This window comes from Daucus carota, chromosome 1, assembly GCF_001625215.2.
Source record: "Daucus carota subsp. sativus chromosome 1, DH1 v3.0, whole genome shotgun sequence".
Lineage (NCBI taxonomy): Eukaryota > Viridiplantae > Streptophyta > Magnoliopsida > Apiales > Apiaceae > Daucus > Daucus carota.
In genome coordinates, this window is record NC_030381.2 from 39631509 (window position 1) to 39652109 (window position 20601).

The 20601-nt window shown below is 32.0% G+C and overlaps 2 protein-coding genes and 2 long non-coding RNA genes across 10 annotated transcripts; 1 reads left to right on the forward strand and 3 right to left on the reverse strand.

Annotated features, from left to right (window-relative positions):
- Positions 1-2475: 2475 nt before the first annotated feature.
- LOC108194909 (uncharacterized) lies at positions 2476-5169 on the reverse strand. The gene is made up of 6 exons (XM_017361848.2): positions 4964-5169; positions 4552-4644; positions 3742-3772; positions 3157-3183; positions 2939-3071; positions 2476-2829 (listed from the first exon to the last, which is right to left on the reverse strand). The coding sequence occupies exons 1-6, from the start codon at positions 5027-5029 to the stop codon at positions 2775-2777; spliced, it is 405 nt and encodes a 134-aa protein (XP_017217337.1). The 5' UTR covers positions 5030-5169; the 3' UTR covers positions 2476-2774.
- A 2373-nt stretch (positions 5170-7542) lies between these two features.
- On the reverse strand, positions 7543-16259 carry LOC108205186 (glutathione synthetase, chloroplastic). Of its 7 annotated transcripts, none has more exons than XM_064083636.1 (13): positions 16074-16258; positions 14992-15082; positions 13441-13610; positions 12322-12397; positions 11858-11988; positions 11062-11181; positions 10886-10967; positions 10261-10340; positions 10099-10168; positions 9074-9195; positions 8853-8992; positions 8542-8734; positions 7543-7995 (listed from the first exon to the last, which is right to left on the reverse strand). In XM_064083636.1, the coding sequence occupies exons 3-13, from the start codon at positions 13581-13583 to the stop codon at positions 7872-7874; spliced, it is 1281 nt and encodes a 426-aa protein (XP_063939706.1). In that variant the 5' UTR covers positions 13584-13610; positions 14992-15082; positions 16074-16258; the 3' UTR covers positions 7543-7871. The 7 variants fall into 7 exon arrangements, with proteins under 7 accessions (XP_063939706.1, XP_063939704.1, XP_063939701.1 ...); XM_064083634.1 differs by having other exon boundaries at positions 14992-15143; XM_064083631.1 differs by having other exon boundaries at positions 14992-15147.
- A 304-nt stretch (positions 16260-16563) lies between these two features.
- On the forward strand, positions 16564-18493 carry LOC135150875 (uncharacterized). The gene is made up of 2 exons (XR_010289335.1): positions 16564-16824; positions 17800-18493. It is a non-coding gene; the product is annotated as an uncharacterized LOC135150875 (long non-coding RNA).
- A 411-nt stretch (positions 18494-18904) lies between these two features.
- On the reverse strand, positions 18905-20569 carry LOC135150876 (uncharacterized). The gene is made up of 3 exons (XR_010289336.1): positions 20448-20569; positions 20294-20336; positions 18905-19285 (listed from the first exon to the last, which is right to left on the reverse strand). It is a non-coding gene; the product is annotated as an uncharacterized LOC135150876 (long non-coding RNA).
- Positions 20570-20601: the final 32 nt, after the last annotated feature.

Here is a 20601-nt window from a genome sequence, read left to right on the forward strand (position 1 = left end):
TCAAATATTGAATATATTCCTATTTAATTTATTATTACAATATATTATTATATTTATTACATTTAGATTATTAACCGTCAATATTAATTAAAGGTCAAATATACACTTACTTACTTCATAATTATAAGAATACTGTTAATTATTACATTTATTACACTTGAATTATACCTAATATATACTTACATTAATTATATGTTAGTTGTATTTATTACATTCATTAACAGCTCTCTTACAATAATGACACATTTAATTAAGGGTGCTGATTTATGCACACCCTAAATTTATTTATGCACACCCTTTCATCTAGTTTGTACTAAGTTATCCCTTTGAATTAATAAAATATTTGGTTAAAATGATAAAAGACAAGGATAATTTGGTATAAAACAGGGTGTAGGGTGTGCATATATCAGCACCTTTAATTAATTTTGACAAAATATATTAACATTTTTAGTTAATTAATTTGTACAAAAAAATTGTGAATTGAAATATGGCAATTAAACTTCACAATAAGTTATAGTAGAATTTCGATGAATGAAAACACATTAATCTGAAATATACATTCATTTAAGTAATAATGTATATAATATTCTTATGTAATATATGTAAAGATGTTAAAATTCTTGTAAAGGCATTATTATATGAACCAACAAATATAATTTTTCTGGATTTTTTTCTATCATTACATTTCATTTTTCTTTTTTGGATCGGTTATGCATACCTTCTTATATACCTAAGATCACACAAATTCAATTTATATATTTTCTTGCCCAAAATCAATATCCACCTAGCTTCTTTAATTTTGACTTATTATAGGGAGCGTTAATGTATAAGAAAACTTAAAAAATATATAAAAAATGTAATTAATAAAGAAGTAGATATAGGATAAGTAAGGAAAATAATTAATTACTATTATAAGATTATGATTTTTAGAAGAAAATATGGGGTTTATAGATTTCATCGAAAAGCTTAGAACTTTATTCGGAGGATAGTTAAATGTATAGTCTTATAATTATGAAATTGTTTCTAAAAGTTTGTTAAGATAGAACTGAGGAAAAATATTAGGGTTTTTTTCATATATACCCATATCAAAAATAATTTTTGTAAAAGTATTGTCATTTTTTTAAACAAATTGCGAAAATACTATCTTCCAAAAAAAATTACAAAAATACGGTGTTGCATCTGCAACCATATATGCAAGTATGCAACTGTTAGTAACCTTATATGCAACCTGCAACTTTAAAAAAATCTTTTGAAAATTACGTTTAATTGCATGATAAGTTGCAACTAGTTGCAAATGACTAAAACGAATGCCCCTGCGGGGCCAATAACATAAAAACAACCACAAAAACAACCAAAACAAAATTAACAAGTATTGCAACCAAAAAATCAACAAAAGCAACTCAAATTATAAAAAATCAACTTAAAAGCAACTCAAATATTTATCTCTCCTTCTGGACATTATTTCTCTCCGGCGATCGCGCTGTCGTGGTCGAGGGAATCCGTCGTCGTCGGAGCTGCAAGAGACGGCAACAGATTTGATGGGGGATGTGGGACGGGAAGGAGAAAGGGGGGTTAAGGGTTAGGGATTGAGTGGAAATGGAGACTCGGTGTTGTCGGAGCCATTGGAGACGACGGCGGATCTGATGGTGTGCGGCGGGGAAGAGTGAGAGAAAAAGAGATAAAGAGCAAGAGAGATGCGGGAATGAAAGGAGAGGAGCAGAGGGAGAGAGAGACTCAGATGTTAGAGAGAGAAATTGAATTGTTGCGGCTGTTAACGTATATTTGCAAATTTTTAACTCTTTCTTTGAAAAAACGTAAGCTTGCAATAAAATCTTGGAGACCGTAGTTTTGCAATTATTACTTTAAAATGGCGTATGTATGCTAATTTCCTAAAATATTATGATTATATGAAGAGCATGAGTAGTAAGCAACTATTAATGAGTGATGTTATTAATTTAATGATAATTATATGTGAATAGTAAAAGAAGGTTATTATGATTATATGAAGAGAAGCAACTATTAATGAGTGCTGTTATTAATTTAATGATAATTTTATGTAAATAGTGAAAAAAAGATGAAGACCAACCAGGTATTTTTCAGTTGAAGGTATTGTCCGGCTAGAGTATTATACCGACGAAATCGTTATTTGTGATTATAATCAGTGCCTCTAGAAGGATGATACATAAAATATATACCAATTGCATTCAAAATTCTGTTTTAATATTGGAGATGTCCCCAGACTCAACTTTCAGAATTGATAAAAGCAAAGCTTTTTTAAAGCTGCTAACAAGAACTGGAATCTAACAACTCTAGTAATATGCACATAATCAGTAGTGATACAGCAGAGTATTATTCATTAGAAAGTGTCTGGTGGTGACACAATATTTCTCATGAAAATGAAGCCAGATCCTGGGAGGGAGGGAGCGAGAAGGGGAGGGGGAAAAGGATGTGCTACCAAATAAAAGAGGTGAAACAGCAATCAAATCACATCTTTCTACAATACTTGAACTTGTATTATATCTCCCATCTCGGGCCAAGAATTTTTTTTCCTGGTACAAAATTTAAGTATTGATTAAAAGAACATACCTAAAACTAAAATTTAACATCTTTTGACCAGTTGCTCATAAGGTAACAATTTATAGTAAAAACCGATGCACCAAATCACTTCTGTTCTGGAAAATTTCATATATAACTGATATAGTTGAATTATTGCATCTACCACCACAACTACCATTCCCACAGTTATAGGCTTGACCGAGTATCCAATTTCTGTATCAGGGAAGGAACGGATTATGGGACGGATATGCCTCCTTCTGCCTTTTGTAAGCCCTGATTAAAGTAAAAGAAATACATAAACCTGAAGCACCGAGGAACACTAATCATCTAGACTACAACTTGATTTCGGAAATTTATCTTCAACTTTAACACTAGGATTTACCTTGACGCAAATGACCCACCAAGTGCAAATGTTCCCAGAATGATAAAAAGGAAAGGGACCCCGATTAGAGCGCTATTCCTTTTTCCTCCATGCGATCTTTGACCTCCATATCGTACAACTCTAGAATATGTTCCTATTCAGATCATACTTTTTAGCACAGAAAAAACACGTCTCGCACCTTTTGGTGCAAGAGAAAACATGACAGAAAACTTAATAACCTGTAGCTGACCCTTCTTGCCTGACACCTGTCATACCAATAATGAAAACATTGAATCAGATTGATAAATTGAATTTTTATTTTATTTTTATATCCATGAGGATAATTTGTTAATAGATTTATCCACAAAAATATAGCAATGCCGTAATGGCTAACAGACTCATCAGTTCAGTGGCATATCCTTGTAATAGCAATTAGAAGCTACAACCAAAACACGGCTGGAACAGGTATCTTTTACAACCAAACTTAAGGAATTGCTATTCCAACACATGACAATATAAATTAATGTCGTAGATACAGGCTTTATCTGAAAACTAATACATTGATCAAATGATGCAATGGATTTAGCAGGAACAGCAATCATTTAGGTGGATGTTGAAACTAGCAACAGATAACATAGAATGAAGACATGACATACACACATCTAGAACTGCAGAAAAAAATGACAGAACTATGTTGTCTGCTTATGCTATGTTATTTTGTAAAGAATATTCCAGTACATATTTCAAGCAGCGGCAGTTGCGCAAACCAAGGGAGTTAGATCAAATTTCAATATTATCATCCAGATAACAGAGAAAAGACTTACCAGATAACAAGTATGTGTAGGCTTCCGAAACCTGCATGAAGCAAGTACATATCTCAGCCTTGATCCAATTAAAAACAACAAAACAGGAGTGCAAAAGAATGCTACAGCTAACAGATACATGAGATTTAGATATTAACTACTAGTTTACAGTTAACTCGTTTTGCTTCGATTAGTGCACTCAACCAGAGGTTGTATTTATATTTTATGTTATATTTAAAAATCTTTTCAAGAAAGGTGCAACGTTATGCCCTCTTTTTTTGCAAGTCCAAGGGAAAGCAATTTTTTTTTAACAAAATTACAATTATCCAAGCATTTACTTCAGATGCCAATTCGTCCATATATTCTAAAATACCCTTTAATTCAAAGTTATTTAATTCAAATGATTTTGTAATGTGTTCCTTAAAAGGTGACCCTAGGATTCTGTTTGGGAGCAAGAAATTCATTTTTCAAGTGATGAATTTCATGAGACATGTACAAGTTATATTTTATTTTGTTACAAACACGTTAAACATTTCAATATATATGCACATGTCTGTGTGTGTCAAGTCATTCAAATGAAAGTAAAATCCATTTCATGTACTTATCACTGTTCAGCAAGCCGTAGATCTCAACCGCAGATCACAAGCATAGCTCTCAAGTTTGATATTTACAAAAACAGGCCATTAATCATAATAAAAACCTGGAGAGGTACTATTAATCAAATAATGTAGGACCTGGTCAAGATACTTCACTAAACTTTGCTGCGATTGAACTTCAATAATAGACGAAAACCAGAGCATGTAAATAGACTACTACATTCCAACGCCTTACCAACTTGAACCTGCATTCCGCCTGAGGCTTTTGAGGAAGTGGAAAACGATCAGGATGAGTTTCCCAGACCAACTTTTTATAGGCCTCTTTAACCTATAATCGAGTCGCAAGGATTACACAACACTTTAGAATTGGATTATCGGAACATATAAAAGACTAAAAGACTAATTCTAAATTAACGATTCGCTAAATGAGCTTGTTCTATTGGAACTTGATCAAATTTGTATCTTTATTTTATAAGTACACATGTAGTGAGGGATACCATTAATTTTATATTGAATTGACTCCGATTCCCATTTTTTATAAAGTCACGTAATTTAAAGATGATCATCAGCATTTCCATAGCAAAAACCAAAATTTATGGGAAAACGAGGGAGAGGGAGGGGGAGAGAGAGAGAGAGAGAGAGAGCACCTGGGAAGGAGAGGGACGGGAATTGGGAGGAAACCCAAGAAGGTGAATGGCTTCATCAGCACGCATATTCAAAATTTTCAACAATTTCGCCGGTAAAATTTGATCTTTGCACAGACTAAATGACGAGATTGATGAAATGGTTGAGCAGAACACAATTAAAATTTAACGCGACACAAGAATTCAACTGACGGCAGCTCCCTCTGTATCCACGTAGGTCTCTTACATATAAAAAAGCTCGTTGGAGCTTTATCAGCCCCTCATTCTCATTTTCTATATTTCTGTTGAATTTATTTTATTAGAAAAATATAAACTTTATTATATTAAAAAAGTAAAAGTCTAACACTTTTATATAAAAACTAGCTTATAACCCGTGCAAAGCACGGGCGGTTATAATATTTGCTATTTTATCGTATATATTTTAACTTAAACTATATTATTGTGAGAATATAATTATGATAGAATAATATGATTAAATAAATTTTTTATTTAACAGATGATAAATTCTTAATAATTAATTTCGTCAAATAATTAAAAATTAGGTCGAACATATATATTTTACTGAGAATGTTAAAATACGTTTTTTTTCATGTTATATTTTAAGAAGATCTATAAAATCAGATATAAATCAATCAGTCAATCTTTTAATATTTTGTTATTAATAATTAATAATATGGTACGTAATATAGTAAGTTAAAAAGACGCGTAAAACCAAATACCAACCCATCATACTAACCTAAATGTTTTGGTTTAATTGATAATAAAAAATATATTATAATATGTTATAAATTAAGGAGGTTTGTTGGTCGAATACAACCGGCTCACCGAACTCAACTGACCAACCGACTAAGTGAACTTTTCATGTTTCGGATTTAACAGTATAATAGTATATTATAGATTTATGATATTACTTTTAAAGTGAGTCCATTAGTATATTTAAAAATAATGTTAATGTATTTTGGTTGAAAAATATCACAGGTGATTTATTAAATTATATATAATAATATTATATTTTTTATATATGTAGCTCCTGTTAATTGTATAAGATCCGTTTTTTAGTTAGAAAATATAAAAAAGATAATGTGTTTTAGTTAAAAAGTTAATTACTATGTTTCTCGATGTTATTTTAAATGATGGAGTTTTTTTAGTTAGAAAATATAAAAAAGATAACATTATAATTAAAAAGAATAATTGGTATATAGATAGACCCGTATTTTGGCCCAAGTACGACCGACTAAACTTTCAATATTTCGGCTTTAATAGTATAAAATATAGATATATAATATCTTTTTTATATGAATGTTGCAAGTGTTATTTTTGGAAAATCGATTTTTTAGTTAGGATTCCGAAAAAGATAATGTGTTTTAGTTAAAAAGAATAGTTGCTATGTTGTCCAATATTATTTTTAGAGAATTGAATTTTTTTAGTTAGAACATATAAAAATGATAATAGATTTAGTTAAAAGATAATCGATTATATAAGTAGGCCCATAATTTGACCCAAGTACTGATCGACCAAACTTTTAATGTTTCGGCTTTAATAGTATAATAAACTAATATTATCGTGAGAATAAAATTATGATATATGTAGCCCGTGTTAATTGTAGAAGATTCTTTTTTTTGTTAGAATATATAAAGATGATAATGTGTTTTAGTTAAAAAGGTAATTACTACATTTTTCAACGTTATTTTAAATAATGGAGTTTTTTTAGTTAGAAAATATAAAAAAAATAAAATATTTTAGTTAAAAGAACAATTGGTATATATAGATAGGCACGTATTTTTGCCCAGGTACCGACTGACCAAACTTTCAATATTTCGGCTTTAATAGTATAGTATAGATGTATATATATGTTTTAAGGTTTGATTTTAGTTTTTGGTATAGTCAAATAGGTCTTATATTTGTTTTATGTTTTGATCTTATATTTGTTTTATATTTTGATTTGTTTATATTTTGTTTGAAACCCACTAATTTTGTTTGAAACCCGCTAATTATAAAATTCCGTATGAAATCCTCGTACCGACCAATAAATTTTTAATGTTTCGGCTTTAATTATATAGTGTTTTTTAAGGTTTGACTTTAGTTTTGATATAGTCAAATAGGTTTTATATTTGTTTAATGTTTTGATCGTAGATTTGTTTTATGTTTTAATTTGTTTATATTTTGTTTGAAACCCACTAATTTTGTTTAAAGCCCGTTAATTATAAAAGTCCGTATAAAAGCCCGCGTACCGCTTGTAGCTCGTTAATTATAAAAGTCCATATAAAAGCCCGCGTACCGACCGATCAAACTTTTTCGGCTTTAATAGTATAGTATAGATGGTCAATATTATATTTAACAAAGTAAGAAATCAAATAATACCGTATAATTATCATTACAAAAATACCATATATACATAACAACATAACGGTGTGAATTTTATGAAAAATGTCAGATATCCCTAAAATTATTTTCAAAATTTTTCAAATCTTAATTGACAACATATGATTGCTTCCCCTCGCACTAATGACAATGATAATAATAATGAGACCATGCGTGCAATAAAAGATCTAAATAAAATTAGTCATATATCTGCAACGACATTTGGAAAGAGAAAATGAGACATTTTATTGCATACTAGATCAGTTTGTTACAGTCTTACAGATGTAAAGCCGAATTGGAGTGTGCACAGTTCTTCAAGAATGCAAGTACATTTTACATGAAGATTGTTTAAAGAAGTTGTCCCAAAGGGAACTTCCATGCCAATACACAAGGGAAGTGAACACAACTTCCATTAAAGAATACAGATTTCATTTTCCCAGTTTATCTAGATCACTCCAAGCGTTATCTGTGCGGATATGGAGCAATGGACATCTAGAACTTCCAGTTCCAGAAAATCAAACAGTTGCAATAACATATAAACATGCTTCTTTTAAGTCAAATATATACTGTCTAAAACTGCAAATCCTGCTGCGACGCCTCCCTCGTTCGATGAAGAGACCTTTGTTCGCATCAGGTAACCAGCATGGTTGTTCACGATTATGTTCTCCTTGTTCCTGCAGAGTTTAAAGATTTTCAAACGATGTAATTCTATTTGCAATATGTGTATATTATATTCGTATTGCAAAGACTAGCTTAGAAGAGTTTTACAAGTACTGTATTTAGAAGAAACTAATTGTATGCGGCAGATAAAATTTCCCTTGTTAACTTGAAAAAAACATCAAACTCAGTTTTTCATTGCAAAAAATACAAAAAAAATAAGTTAATATGTAGGAACTAAACCTTAAAAATCTGCATCAGGAATAAGTGAGCTATGATAATCAAGTGTACTCAACTTATTAAGGGAATCGAAAGAGATTTGATTATTGAACCAGAACAGACGACTTTTGGGCCCTATAAATAGCTGGTCTTTGCAGGACGGATGGAATAATATATAACAGTAAATATATGTACACGTATTTAGCTCCATCTACCAAATGTGCCAACTTAAATCAGACATTAATGTTTATCACTTAAATCTCTTTCATGATGTTCCTTATTTAAGCAACTGTTTCTGCAGGAAAAAAAAAAATCACACAATTTCCAACGCAATCGATACATACCTTAAGTAGGCCCCATAAATTCCAAGCTCAGACACTGCACTGTCTTTATAAAAAGTGCCATCACGCATCAGAATTGTGGGAGCAACAACTGGAAATATTCTTTGCATGAGGATATAAGCAGCATCTTCATTAGTCTCTTCCTTCTGCAATCTTAGCAGGGCCTCCCTCACATCATCTCCGTATATATTGTTCCCTGAAGTGGTATAAGAGCTTGAGATATTATAATAAGATTTTTCATAGTTGACTACTTGACTTTATGGCCAATCAGGTTGTATAAAGAATATGCATGTGTGTGTGTTAAGAGAACAAACCTCCCCCTTCTCTTTGTGGTTTCATAACATATAATTCAGGTCTTTCGATTGCATCCTTGACTATGTTTAATTCTTCCAAACTCCATAATCCTGCAAAGCATTTCCGTAGCTTGGCAACGTCATCTTTGTTATCAAGAAACCTGTTCGAGGGCTAAGGAATAACGTTCATGGACTAAAAGATATATCGTGCAAAAATGTACAGTTAAAGCATTGAGAGTTACCGTTCGAGGACATCAGGTTTTGCAAGCTCCTGTTGTATTTTCTTGGTGCCAACCAAATGATAAGATATTGAAGGACATTTCACCGCAGAGGACTGCTCCAACAGTAATCTAGCTCTCCACTCCTAGAAGATGAAAAAGAATGCATAAGCTTGTATGACAGAACAATAGCACAAGTGCACAACCAACTGTGTCCTAAAGAACTTGAGGATGCTGATAAAGGAATTGGCTGGAAACTATGTTTTTCATCTATGATAATGTCCCCTCAGCAGCCAAAAATAAAGTATTGACTGAAGAACAATCACAGGTGTCTAATTATTAGATACAAGCAAAGTCGTGTATAAATTATCTGGACACAGAGGACAGCTTCAACTTTTATATTAATTATAAAACATGAGATGAAGGTGTTTGACATATTGACATCACGACCCCATTTCTCATTAACAAACCAGTACACCCAGCTCGTGCACAGGGTCTATGTAACATATTTAGAAAGGAGTTTAACAATTCCTACATCTCTAATGCCGCAAGGTAAACAATCCAAGAGAGTACAGTAGTAGTGAGGGTCAATGTAACATATTTAGAAAGGAGTTTAACAATTCCTACATCTCTAGTTCCGCAAGGTAAACAATCCAAGAGAGGACAGTAGTAGTGTAGCACACATGTAAAAGCTTCCAAATTTGTACAGAGTATAAAACAAGATGAATGAAAAGTGAGAAGACGTAAGAACTATGAGCCAATGTCCTTCCATGTGCTCCCAAAAAAGGAAAGAAGAGAAGATAAGAACTTAAAAGAAGTAACGAACATGGAGAGGAAATTCTTTAACTTTATGCCCCCCCCCCCCCCCCCCCCCCCCCCCCTCCCCCTCCTCTCAAACTTAGGAAGCACAGCGCAGATCACATTGGGTCCAACAATAACTTATAGTTACCGCATATTGAAAGAAACAGGGTACCAAATTTCTGTCTGCTGAGAATTTTTTTTATACCTACATCATAGCAAGAAGCTTACTGGGGGTCAGATGTACTCACTGATTCTGTTGGATAATCTGTAGGTGCATACCCAGCTCGAAAATAAATTACTGCAATGACTTCACCATCTCTGTAAATTATAAACACTTGAAAATTAGGTTTTAACAAAATGATAATGTAAAATGATAGACAATGAATCACATTTGGTTAGATTTTACGTACATGATAAAGGTTCCATCTGGTTGAAGCTTCCCTTGCGCATCGATTTCACCTAATGTCTTACGAACAGTTGTGATCTTATGTGTATGAATATTAAGCTGAGGAAACCATCGTAGCCACATATCTTGATAAAGATACTTGCATTGTTTTTTTTTATTTAGTAGTAAAGACAATATATTTGTAAGATCCTTTATGATATCTTGTGAAGAAGAATCACAAGGTTTCAAACTCTCGGTTTTCTCTCTGATACTTTGTTATGATTTTGAATCTTGACGGAGAAGTATGATTGTGTGTGAACCAAAATAAGATATGTAAGACGATTGAAAGAAAACTGAGAGACTTAATGTGCAAGAAGGAACTGAAAGACAGCTTTGAGCTTTTCAAGTGGCTAGTACTCCACTACATTCACTACCACAATGTTTAATTGCTTTTCACATGATACATTCGCTGTTTCACTGTCTTTGTATAGGGTATAAGTTATAAAAAAAAAAAAAAAAATCTAAGGACTAGGTTACATACATAGGTCACAATCTAATCCAAATTTAAGCAGAATCCCGTAACTTATTTTCTAAAGTATCCAAATGACCATGTGCAAAAATGTACCTTTTACAAGTATGACAAAAGGATATTTTTCATTCAGAAGCAAGGAAAACCAATGTTGGTCATACATGTTCCTTTCTTTATGTTGAACCACAAACAGAACAGCAGCCCTAAATCACATATCATAATGTAGAAATACTTTAATAACAGGGAATACAGATCCAGCAACCTTCAAGTAAAAACATATTTGTTTCACTCCCAAACCTTGGGTTGTTATATTCTGTCCAAGCTTTAGCCAATGCTTCAGCAAACTGAGTGACAGCAGTGTTAATAGGAACCCTTTTAGAATCTAATCCGAGTTGTTTGTATGTATTAATTAAACTCCTACAAAAAAGCACAAACTGATCATGTATGATTTGAGAGTAACTGATTAATATTTCAAAAAATATAAAAAGTAACTTTGTTCTAGTGAAATGGCCTAGATTCTATCTACACAAAGGTAAATAAGCAAGAACATTAATTATAAAGGAAAGGAGAGAGGGAATGAAACTGAACTGAAAGATGTTGTCATGTAAAGTAACAAAGACAATCTATTGGTTAAAGAAATATAAAATTCTGCTTTTCGGCATCCTTCCTGATAATCAATTCTTAAACCAGTCCATGGGAGCAAATACTAATAAAAAGGCCTGCATGTTAGCTTACAACCAAAACTAACACAAGACACCAGAAGAGCCAAGAGAAACGACCAATAAACAATAGATGGAATCATGGAAGTGCGTATATTCAAGGGTTCATCTTCACTTAAAAAAGTATGTATAATATTTTTGCACAAGTAAAAATTGGCTCCAAGCAAATCACTTAAATAAAAGACAGACAGTATTATAATAGGTGATTACACAGAACTCCTTTATGAATATGCAATGTTCCAGTTCTACCTTTATGTTTGATTATAATATGACCTATGTGTGTGTGTGCAAGGAAAAGTATTTTATATATAAAATAACTTTCATGTCAAATGAGCATAACTAAGCATAGCTTTCACAATATTAATAATACCAACCTGTGAAGCTCACTAACAACACAACTTAGCCCAGCAAACGATGATGCAATTGTGTTAAGCTCTATCTGGAGTAATAATTTTGTTTGCTCATCAAGCATATAGTCAGACCGATGTAACCCCAAGCGTATATCCTAATCAAGTGGTTACAAAAAAAAAATAGAATTTAACAGGAAGCCAAATAAAAATTTAATGCATCAAGTCACCAACTGAAAAAGAAAAATCGATATCCTACGAAACTATATATGTAGTATGAATTTCATTTATCTACAAGACAAAACCTTTTACCCCAATCTGTGTTGAACAGTTTAAATTGATGATAATGCAGACAAGAAGCTTGCAGAACTACAACATATATTCTCAGTTCCCAGGGTTGCAATTAGAATCTCAAGAGTAATAGTTGTAAGGACGTAATCAGAAGAGGGTTACAATGAACATACTGTGTTATGAAAATACTTAAAACACACCTCTTTTTTATTCATTTCTAGCATCTTGGAATGAATATCCAAGAGCCTGGAAGTGAAATCATCCACTTGTTTTGTTCTGCAATGGTAAAGAAGGTTTAAATCAGTTCCAGCTTCCGACATCATCTCTAAAAATGTAAACTCGGGAGTGTATATTGACTGACATTTGATGCTCTTAGTGTAACAAATAGTAAAATGAAAACTAAAAAAATGAGCAAAAGATCATAAATTAAACATATATCAAATAAAACATTGGTCCAGTAGTAGATGTAGCTTTTCCACCAGGCAAAATGCCTAATGTCTATAAATCAATATTACCTAAGGGTCTAGATACTGTTGGTCAACAAACTAATGTGACTTGTAAGGTACAACAATCACTGGTATCGCTTGTATGCTAGAATGATATAAAATAGTTGCTAAGAATAGAGAATGAAGTTTTAAGATCACATTGCAAAATGTGGAATTTACTAGACTAGTATATAAATAGGTAACTATTTGCAACTGCAATCATCACTAGTTACTCCCTACATAACTTGTAAGAAATATATACAGTGTTATGTAGCAGGATTCTTCACACAGGTGAAGAACCGCATATCCCAAGTGCGGGGGTGCAGGAGTGCGCACAGTCTGCACAATGTGGATATAATACATGTTCTCAAGTTCTTTTTCTACAAACAACAAAATAGTGTTATCAGAATTCAGAATTCAAATTTCGTATAATTTCTGCCCGATTAAGCCCGATTATTTCAGATGTGACCAAAAGTTGCACTGTAACTAGCTATAGAAGGCAATGACATTGACACAACAGACTACTTATACAAGGAAGCGGATGAAAATTACAACAAAGGATTGAGCTGAGATTCCCAACCCCCAATCTAATGATCATATATCAATAAAACAAACTCCCTTTCTTAAAAAAATTTAATTAGTATATGTCTACTCAGGCTTACGAAAAGATCGCTCACAATCCTGCAGTTGTTTGGCATGTGACAATATTGAATAGAGGTCTTCTTAGACGAGTTTATAAAATTTCATGTATTAATTAACTCGGCTGCTAAAGGAGTGAGGATATTTAATTACTTTTTGCAGTATATATACGATACAAGTGTAAAGAGGAAAAACCTGGAAAGTGATTCTTGCAAGAATTTCCCATCCAAACTAACACGGTCGACAAGTTCATTGAAGATGGGTGCTAACTCACAAGCCTGTTTCCAGTGACTTTCAGGAAATGATGTTGGCAATAAAGCAACTGGGGCATGAACCATACCCACACCTGGCACTACTCCCGACCTCTATAAGTTCAAAGCATTGGAAATTGATAAGAAATCACTTGACGACAATTTAAACCCTTACATATACACATCGGAGGTCATAAAACCTTATCATAAAATCTGTACATTTTGAACCTTATACTCTGGAGTATGATGTATGGATTGGCTATGCCTATATTATAGTTTATTATGGTTTCCTTTTCTTAACTGTTTATATAAATAATTCAGACTTGTAATTGCTTTAATACCTATGCATTATACCTATGTTCCCCATTAATTGCCTAGTTGGCAAATCCATACAGTGTGACAGGGACCCTGTAAGAACAAAAGAGAGTATTTGCAATAAAGATGTAACAAAGGTAGTGATTAGTTAGAGAGCAGCTGTTAATATATGTGGAATAGGATCGTTAAAATGAAGTTATGATGCTATATTGGTGTGTGGTTATTGCCTGATAAATCTTTGATATTCAGAAAGATGTCAAACCGACTACTCCCCCAACAACAACAGTGGACAGAAAACCAAGAAGATCAAGTTCGTGTTGACCCTACAGTGGCACAGATCTTACAAATACTTTAACAACAGACAGCTGCAATAGCACAACAGCAAAGACCAACTCAGATGGGGTTAATTTTTAAATCTTTTCAAGCAGTACACCCTCTGGAATTCAATGGTACTGTGGTCTGTGGATCTTATAGAAGCCAAAGCATGGCTTAAGGAGATGGAGAAAGCTTTTGCTTTAGTCAAGGTAAATGAAGACCAGAAGACAGAGTTTGCTAGTTAATTTCTGAAGTCAAAAGCAAACTATTTGTGGGAATCTACAAAGGTTCTAGAAGTCAATACCAAGTATATGGTGAGTTTAGGACTCAAGAGCTACTATGAAAATCAGTCCCCTTTATCAAAGTTATACCATAAAGCTCCTCATTAAGCAGGCAGATGTATCATTTTAAATGCCAAAAAGCCAAGGGCAACCATATCTGAGGCTAAGCCACGCATTAATAGGATCATAAATTGATGTTTGAAGCTAAGTCACGCATTATGGGTTGTGGAAGTAGTACAATGCAGCCGTAATTCACCATCGGTTTAAATGTCATTTTCGTATTCTTTTTAAAAGATTCACCTACCAGCTACGGAAAGTAGCTGTTCAGAAAGTGGCCGGAAGCTGGAGCAAAATTTTAAATCCCAATGGCTAAATCCTCTTTGAATACCCAATTTGACTAGAAAGAAGTGATATAAGCATGAAATAACAATTAATAAATCTCTTTGATATAATAATCAGCATTTTGGTTCTTAGATCAAACATATTATTAACTAAATAAAAACATCACAATACCAAATATTCAGAACATTTATATACATTTATACATAAAAGCAGTAAAGTTTGATCTTTTACATCACACTAACCTGGTTATTTTTATCTCCAACAACAAGCCCGTGAAGAGAACTCCAAACAAGTGCATCATATACCAACTTTTGCAGCAAATCTTGGTGAATACTGTGAGGATCAGTCATAATTTTCGGCACAGTCTTATAAAGGCTTTTAAAGGATTTTATTTCTACCTGGGCCAGAGTATATTATAATTTTTCAAACTCAATAAAAAGGAGCAAATAAGTAATAATCAATGTCTTTCAGCCAAATTTTATGAATGAATAATTGATTTCGGATAAAACTTCGCTAAAACATGCAAGATTAAAGATGCGCAGTAAATAAACAAATAACGACAGAACAAATTCAAAATCCCAACTCTAGTTATCAACATTAATTTTTCCGCAACAACAAGAGTTGCTACTGCCACCGGATAAATGCTATTGACAGGAACTAATTAACTTAACATAAAAATAGATTACCAAGACTACTTGCTACCTAAAAGACGGAACGTGTAGCCCAGTCGTGCCTCCGTAAAAAGTCAAAGAAATACTTATAGAAAATTATTAAGAATATCAATTTCTGTTCTATGACTTTTATTTTAATCAGTTATAATTCTTAACCTCAATTTAATCTCAATTTTATTATTAGAATTTCATATTTTAAATATAACATTATAGTATTACTGTGTATCATTATTTGATCAAATTATGTAATTTTAAAACATGTCTTATTCAACAATTAATTTAAATTTTGAGCTCATAACAACCTCAACCTCAGTGTGAAATAATGAATTGTGATTGAGTATGGTGTTGGCAGGGATGGCAAACGGGTCGGTCGAAACCGGTTTGTAAAAACCAAACCCGAACCCGAATGTATATTGTAAACCCGAACCCGAAAAAACCCGAAATATGTAAACCCGAACCCGTCGGGTTTATTCGGGTTCGGGTTAACCCGAAATCCGAAGTACATAATTTTGAAAATAAAAATATTACAAATTCTGAAAAAATGAAAGCAAATTATAATTTAAACATTACAAATCCATATGGTCCACTAATCCATTTGTTCACTTTAGTCTGCTAATTTGAACACAATTTCCAGCAGGGAATATAGGGTTTACCTTGTGGGTGTTCGAAGATGGTGAGTCAGTAAGTCCGAGGCTCCGTCCGCCGCACTGCCGTCTGGAAAGTGAGAAGCGGGAGGCGATCGTGGGAATTAGTGTTTCAGGGAATTAGGCGGTAGTGGACTAGTGGGATTACTATTAAAAAATAAAAAGTTGTAAGCCTAAGTACGCACCAGTGTATGTACACAGTAGTATATTATTAATATAGCTTTTAACCCGTGGGAAACACGGGCGTCGGCAGTATATAGTTCGTAATTTATTATTTATAATTTAAATTTTAATATCATTTTATTAATATTTTAGTATTAACGGATTGAATTTTAATTAAATTATATTATTCAGATGACTATATTTTCACCCGATTACTTGAAAATGGACATATCCTAATATATATATATATATATATATATATATATATATATGCTAAAATTCTAGGGAGATCCATCTTATATGGAGTTCCATAGTAAACTCTTGACTAAATCTCAGACGTTCGTTTAGATCTTATCCAAGGGCTGACAATATTTGAATAAAAAGAAAAATCATATGCTTATTGTTTTTGCCATACACGCTTGCTCCCACACTTTCTCTCTCTATCTGTGCGTTGCTTTTTTCTTCACTTTCTCTTAGTATCTCCGTCTCGTTCGTCATCGATGTGTCTCTCTCTTGTGTTGTTTATCTCCAAGCTCTATATCCGGTGCAAAAAAACAAAATACGGATTCTTCTTTCAAAGGATCTCATCATCAAATCAGTTAGTGATGTTCCAAGTTTATCAAGTTTTGTTGTTTAATCTTATTGATTTTCACTTTTTAAAATTGCATATCATTATAATTTGTGAGAAGTTATGATTTTACAATCATAATTGGTGTTTTGTTGTTTCGAATGTGATTTATGATTGTGTTGTTGAAGTTAAATACATAAGTTATTTATGTTCTAATGTAGAATCATATTATACATGAGATCTGTATGTTTTTATGTTCAGTCATTAATTTGGATTCTATTGTAGAATTGGTTCAGTGATTTTCTAATTTTTTTTTTTATTGTGCTCAATTTATGCTTCTACTGAAGAACCAAATTAGTCATGTTATCTGCAATGTTCTAAATTTGTATTCAACCATGGAATAAAATTGTTGATGTATAGCAGAATGTGCCAAACTTAAAATGAATATAGTCCACTTCATGGTCCTAATCACATCTAGATAGAGTGTTACGATTATTGTAAGAGATTCATAATTATTTACTTAATTTTATATTGCATATTTTGGTTCTATAGTTGAATTATAGTCGATATGAGTTCTGGTAGTTATATTATTCTGCAGTAGAATTATAATATAGTTAGTTATATAATTGAACATAAGATTTCTTTATGCTACTGTAGAATTCATATATTGTAGAAAGTAAAATTTTAATTATTTCAGATGCAATTTTATTCTATTTATTATTGCAATACTCAAATTTAGTTTCTCCTGTCTAGGAAATTGATACAACATTGCAATAAAAGCAGTGATATACAAATTGATTCCACTGTTAATAACAGTTTACATAGGCGATTTATATTGCAGTGTAACACTGATGTTACCACTATGAAACATGTGATTATTTTCATAGGTTTCCATTCTCATCATATTATGCCTTGTTTCTAACAATTGAATTGAATTCTTAAAAGCTCTGATCAAATAATATGGGCCTATCTTATGTTGTTATAATTTTGTCATTTGTGTTGTAGTGGAAGCAGAGAGAATCATATCATTCAATGGCCGTGTGCTTGCTTTGAAAGATGAATCACACATTCAACGAGTATGGTTGCCTCATGAAGACTCTTCAGTCGTGGACATGTCTCGAGCTTTTGGGAACTTCGTCCTAAAAAAACATGGTGTAGTTTTCATTCCACATATCATGTATCATCATCTAACATCTTCTGACCAATTTGTGGTGCTTGCAACGGATGGAGTAGGCCTATAGTTCTCAAATTAGTAAAAAATTCTATCTCAAATTATCATAGAAAAAACCCTTCTACAAAATTAACAAGTTATAACCATTTTAGGTTTGGGGTGTGCTAAGCAATAAGAAGTGGTATTGCTTATATGTTTAGCAAAGAGCGAAGAGACAACAACCAAGGCAGTGATGATAAACTCAAATTAGAATGAAATGGAGCTGGTGATGATGATCTAAAAGAGGGACTGGATGTGGTTGTATGGTTTTTGTTGAAAGTTATAGAGGGTAAACCCAAGAACTATATGTTAGCGGTGAAGCTCTGATGGAACATGTTACAAAGAAGGCAACAAGATTGCAGATACTCTGCGGAGAATGTAGTTTGTGTGATGTACTTTCGGATGTAAAATCATACTTTGATTGTATTAGCATCTACATAGAAGAGTAAGATAATATCATACTAATTTAAGTTATTAGTCTTTGTTTGATACATCTAGTCAGATGCTAATTGAATTGTTTATATTAATACACATCTTAGTTTTGGCATTAAAGATCATGTCATTCATGACTATTTATTTTTGTTTCTTTTAGAAAACTCGTGCTAATTTTTTTCTGTTGATTACAAAGCTGTTAAAAAATGTAACTGGTATAACGCGTTGCATTACAATAGAACCTTAAGTTAAATATTGTTTATAAACACTAATTGGTTGTATATAGGCTTGAAAAGTTAATATTTATATGTTATAAATGTAGTCTTTGATAAAAGTAAAACATGATATTTTTCCTTTATAATATGTTAGGATTAAAGAGTATGTAACCAAAAAAGTCCACCTGCATCATGCTGAAATAAGAATCTAACTTCCACTTCATGATCCATATTTTTTATGCACAAGTAAAATCAATGACACCTCGTATGAATTTTATAGATTAAAAAAAATATACAAACATGAGAAAAAAGCTCTCAACTCTAACTTAAGTTTCAAGGAACACTCTCCAAGAAACCACCAACAAAAAACTAGGAAATAAAATAACAAGTTAAAACAAAATTACAAGCATAAAGAATTATGAAATTAATTTTACTAAAAGCTACAATATTCCATCTGCAAGGGAATCTCCCCAAAAGCGCATAAACCATTAAAATCATCTCCACGAATCTAACTTCATCCCTTTTACACCTCTGCCAATAGCATGCAAATGTCGACAATCTCGAAAAACTCAAGGAGAAGCCGCAATAGTAAATAGCATAAAGACTTAGGAGAACGAGAATGCGGCCAACATCCCTTGCAAAACATGAAAAAATCACATATTAACATGCATTAGAACAACAACAAACCCAAGTCACATAATTCTTTGACAGACACAAGCAAGAATTTGAGAGCGCCACTCAGACTTCGAAACCTATCTAAAACTACCCATCAAGTGAAATCATTCCTAAAATTTCAGTAAAACCTGAACATCAGGGCCTTCAACACACACCTGGGAAAAAAAACACATACAATTCCACATAATAATCCACCAATTGTGCAAATAAGACATTTTTATACACTATTTAGTTGGATTGAAGGAAGCTCAAAGAAACACGTGATCAATTGGATTTAATTGGATTCAAAATTTTTATCAATAAAATGGATATCAAATATCTACTATATATAGAAATTAAAAAACATGTATTCAGTAGTAGAATATATTAAACAACATTTATAATAACAAATAATTTGCTCTCTAGTTTGTAGAAAAAATATTCTATTGTAGAACTTAAGCATAAAGCAATCATATTACACATGTAATCTACTCACTGGTATAAGTAATGATTTATTCTAATGTAGTATAAATTTGGTGAACTTGATAAATTAATAATATATTCTACTACATAAGTAAAAATACTTCATTATATAAACAATAAATTTATTCTACTGAATAACAAATTTGATAAACCAATACTATATTCTACTGCAGAAGCAAAAACGCTTCATTTTATAAAAAATGAATTTATTCTACTAGAGAATAAGGAAGATGAAAATCAAGCTTCCATAATAGAATCAAATAATATTATATCTAAATAGAATAATAAATTTATGATATCTTCTAAAATTGCATATATTCTACAATATAATAAATCATGATTAGAATCAAAGTCACAGTAAAATTAATGAATATACACAAAATTAGATTTATTCTATTATTGAACACAAAAGACTAATATACAAATATATTCACAAAATCAGATTTATTCTATTGTAGAACAAAAAATTATACAAAAATATATGCAATCAAATTTACTCTCATACCTTTTCGTCTTAGCATAATCTTTGATTCCTCCTATAAATCAACCTGAAACAATGAAAATAAGATATTTATCTAAGAAACACCTTTGATTAAATATGAATCTAAAAACTCTATGTTGGAACCCTAATTTTTCATAACAAAAGTTACATCGATTACCTTCTAATAGCTTCATTTTGTCCTTCAAAGCTTCGATTTGTTCTTGCAGCAAGCTCGATTTGTTCTTGAAGAATGAGGTTTTGATCTTCAATTTCGAGAGCTCTCTAAGTTGCGTGTATCCGTGTGTGTATTCTTCTCAGCTGTAATGACCAGG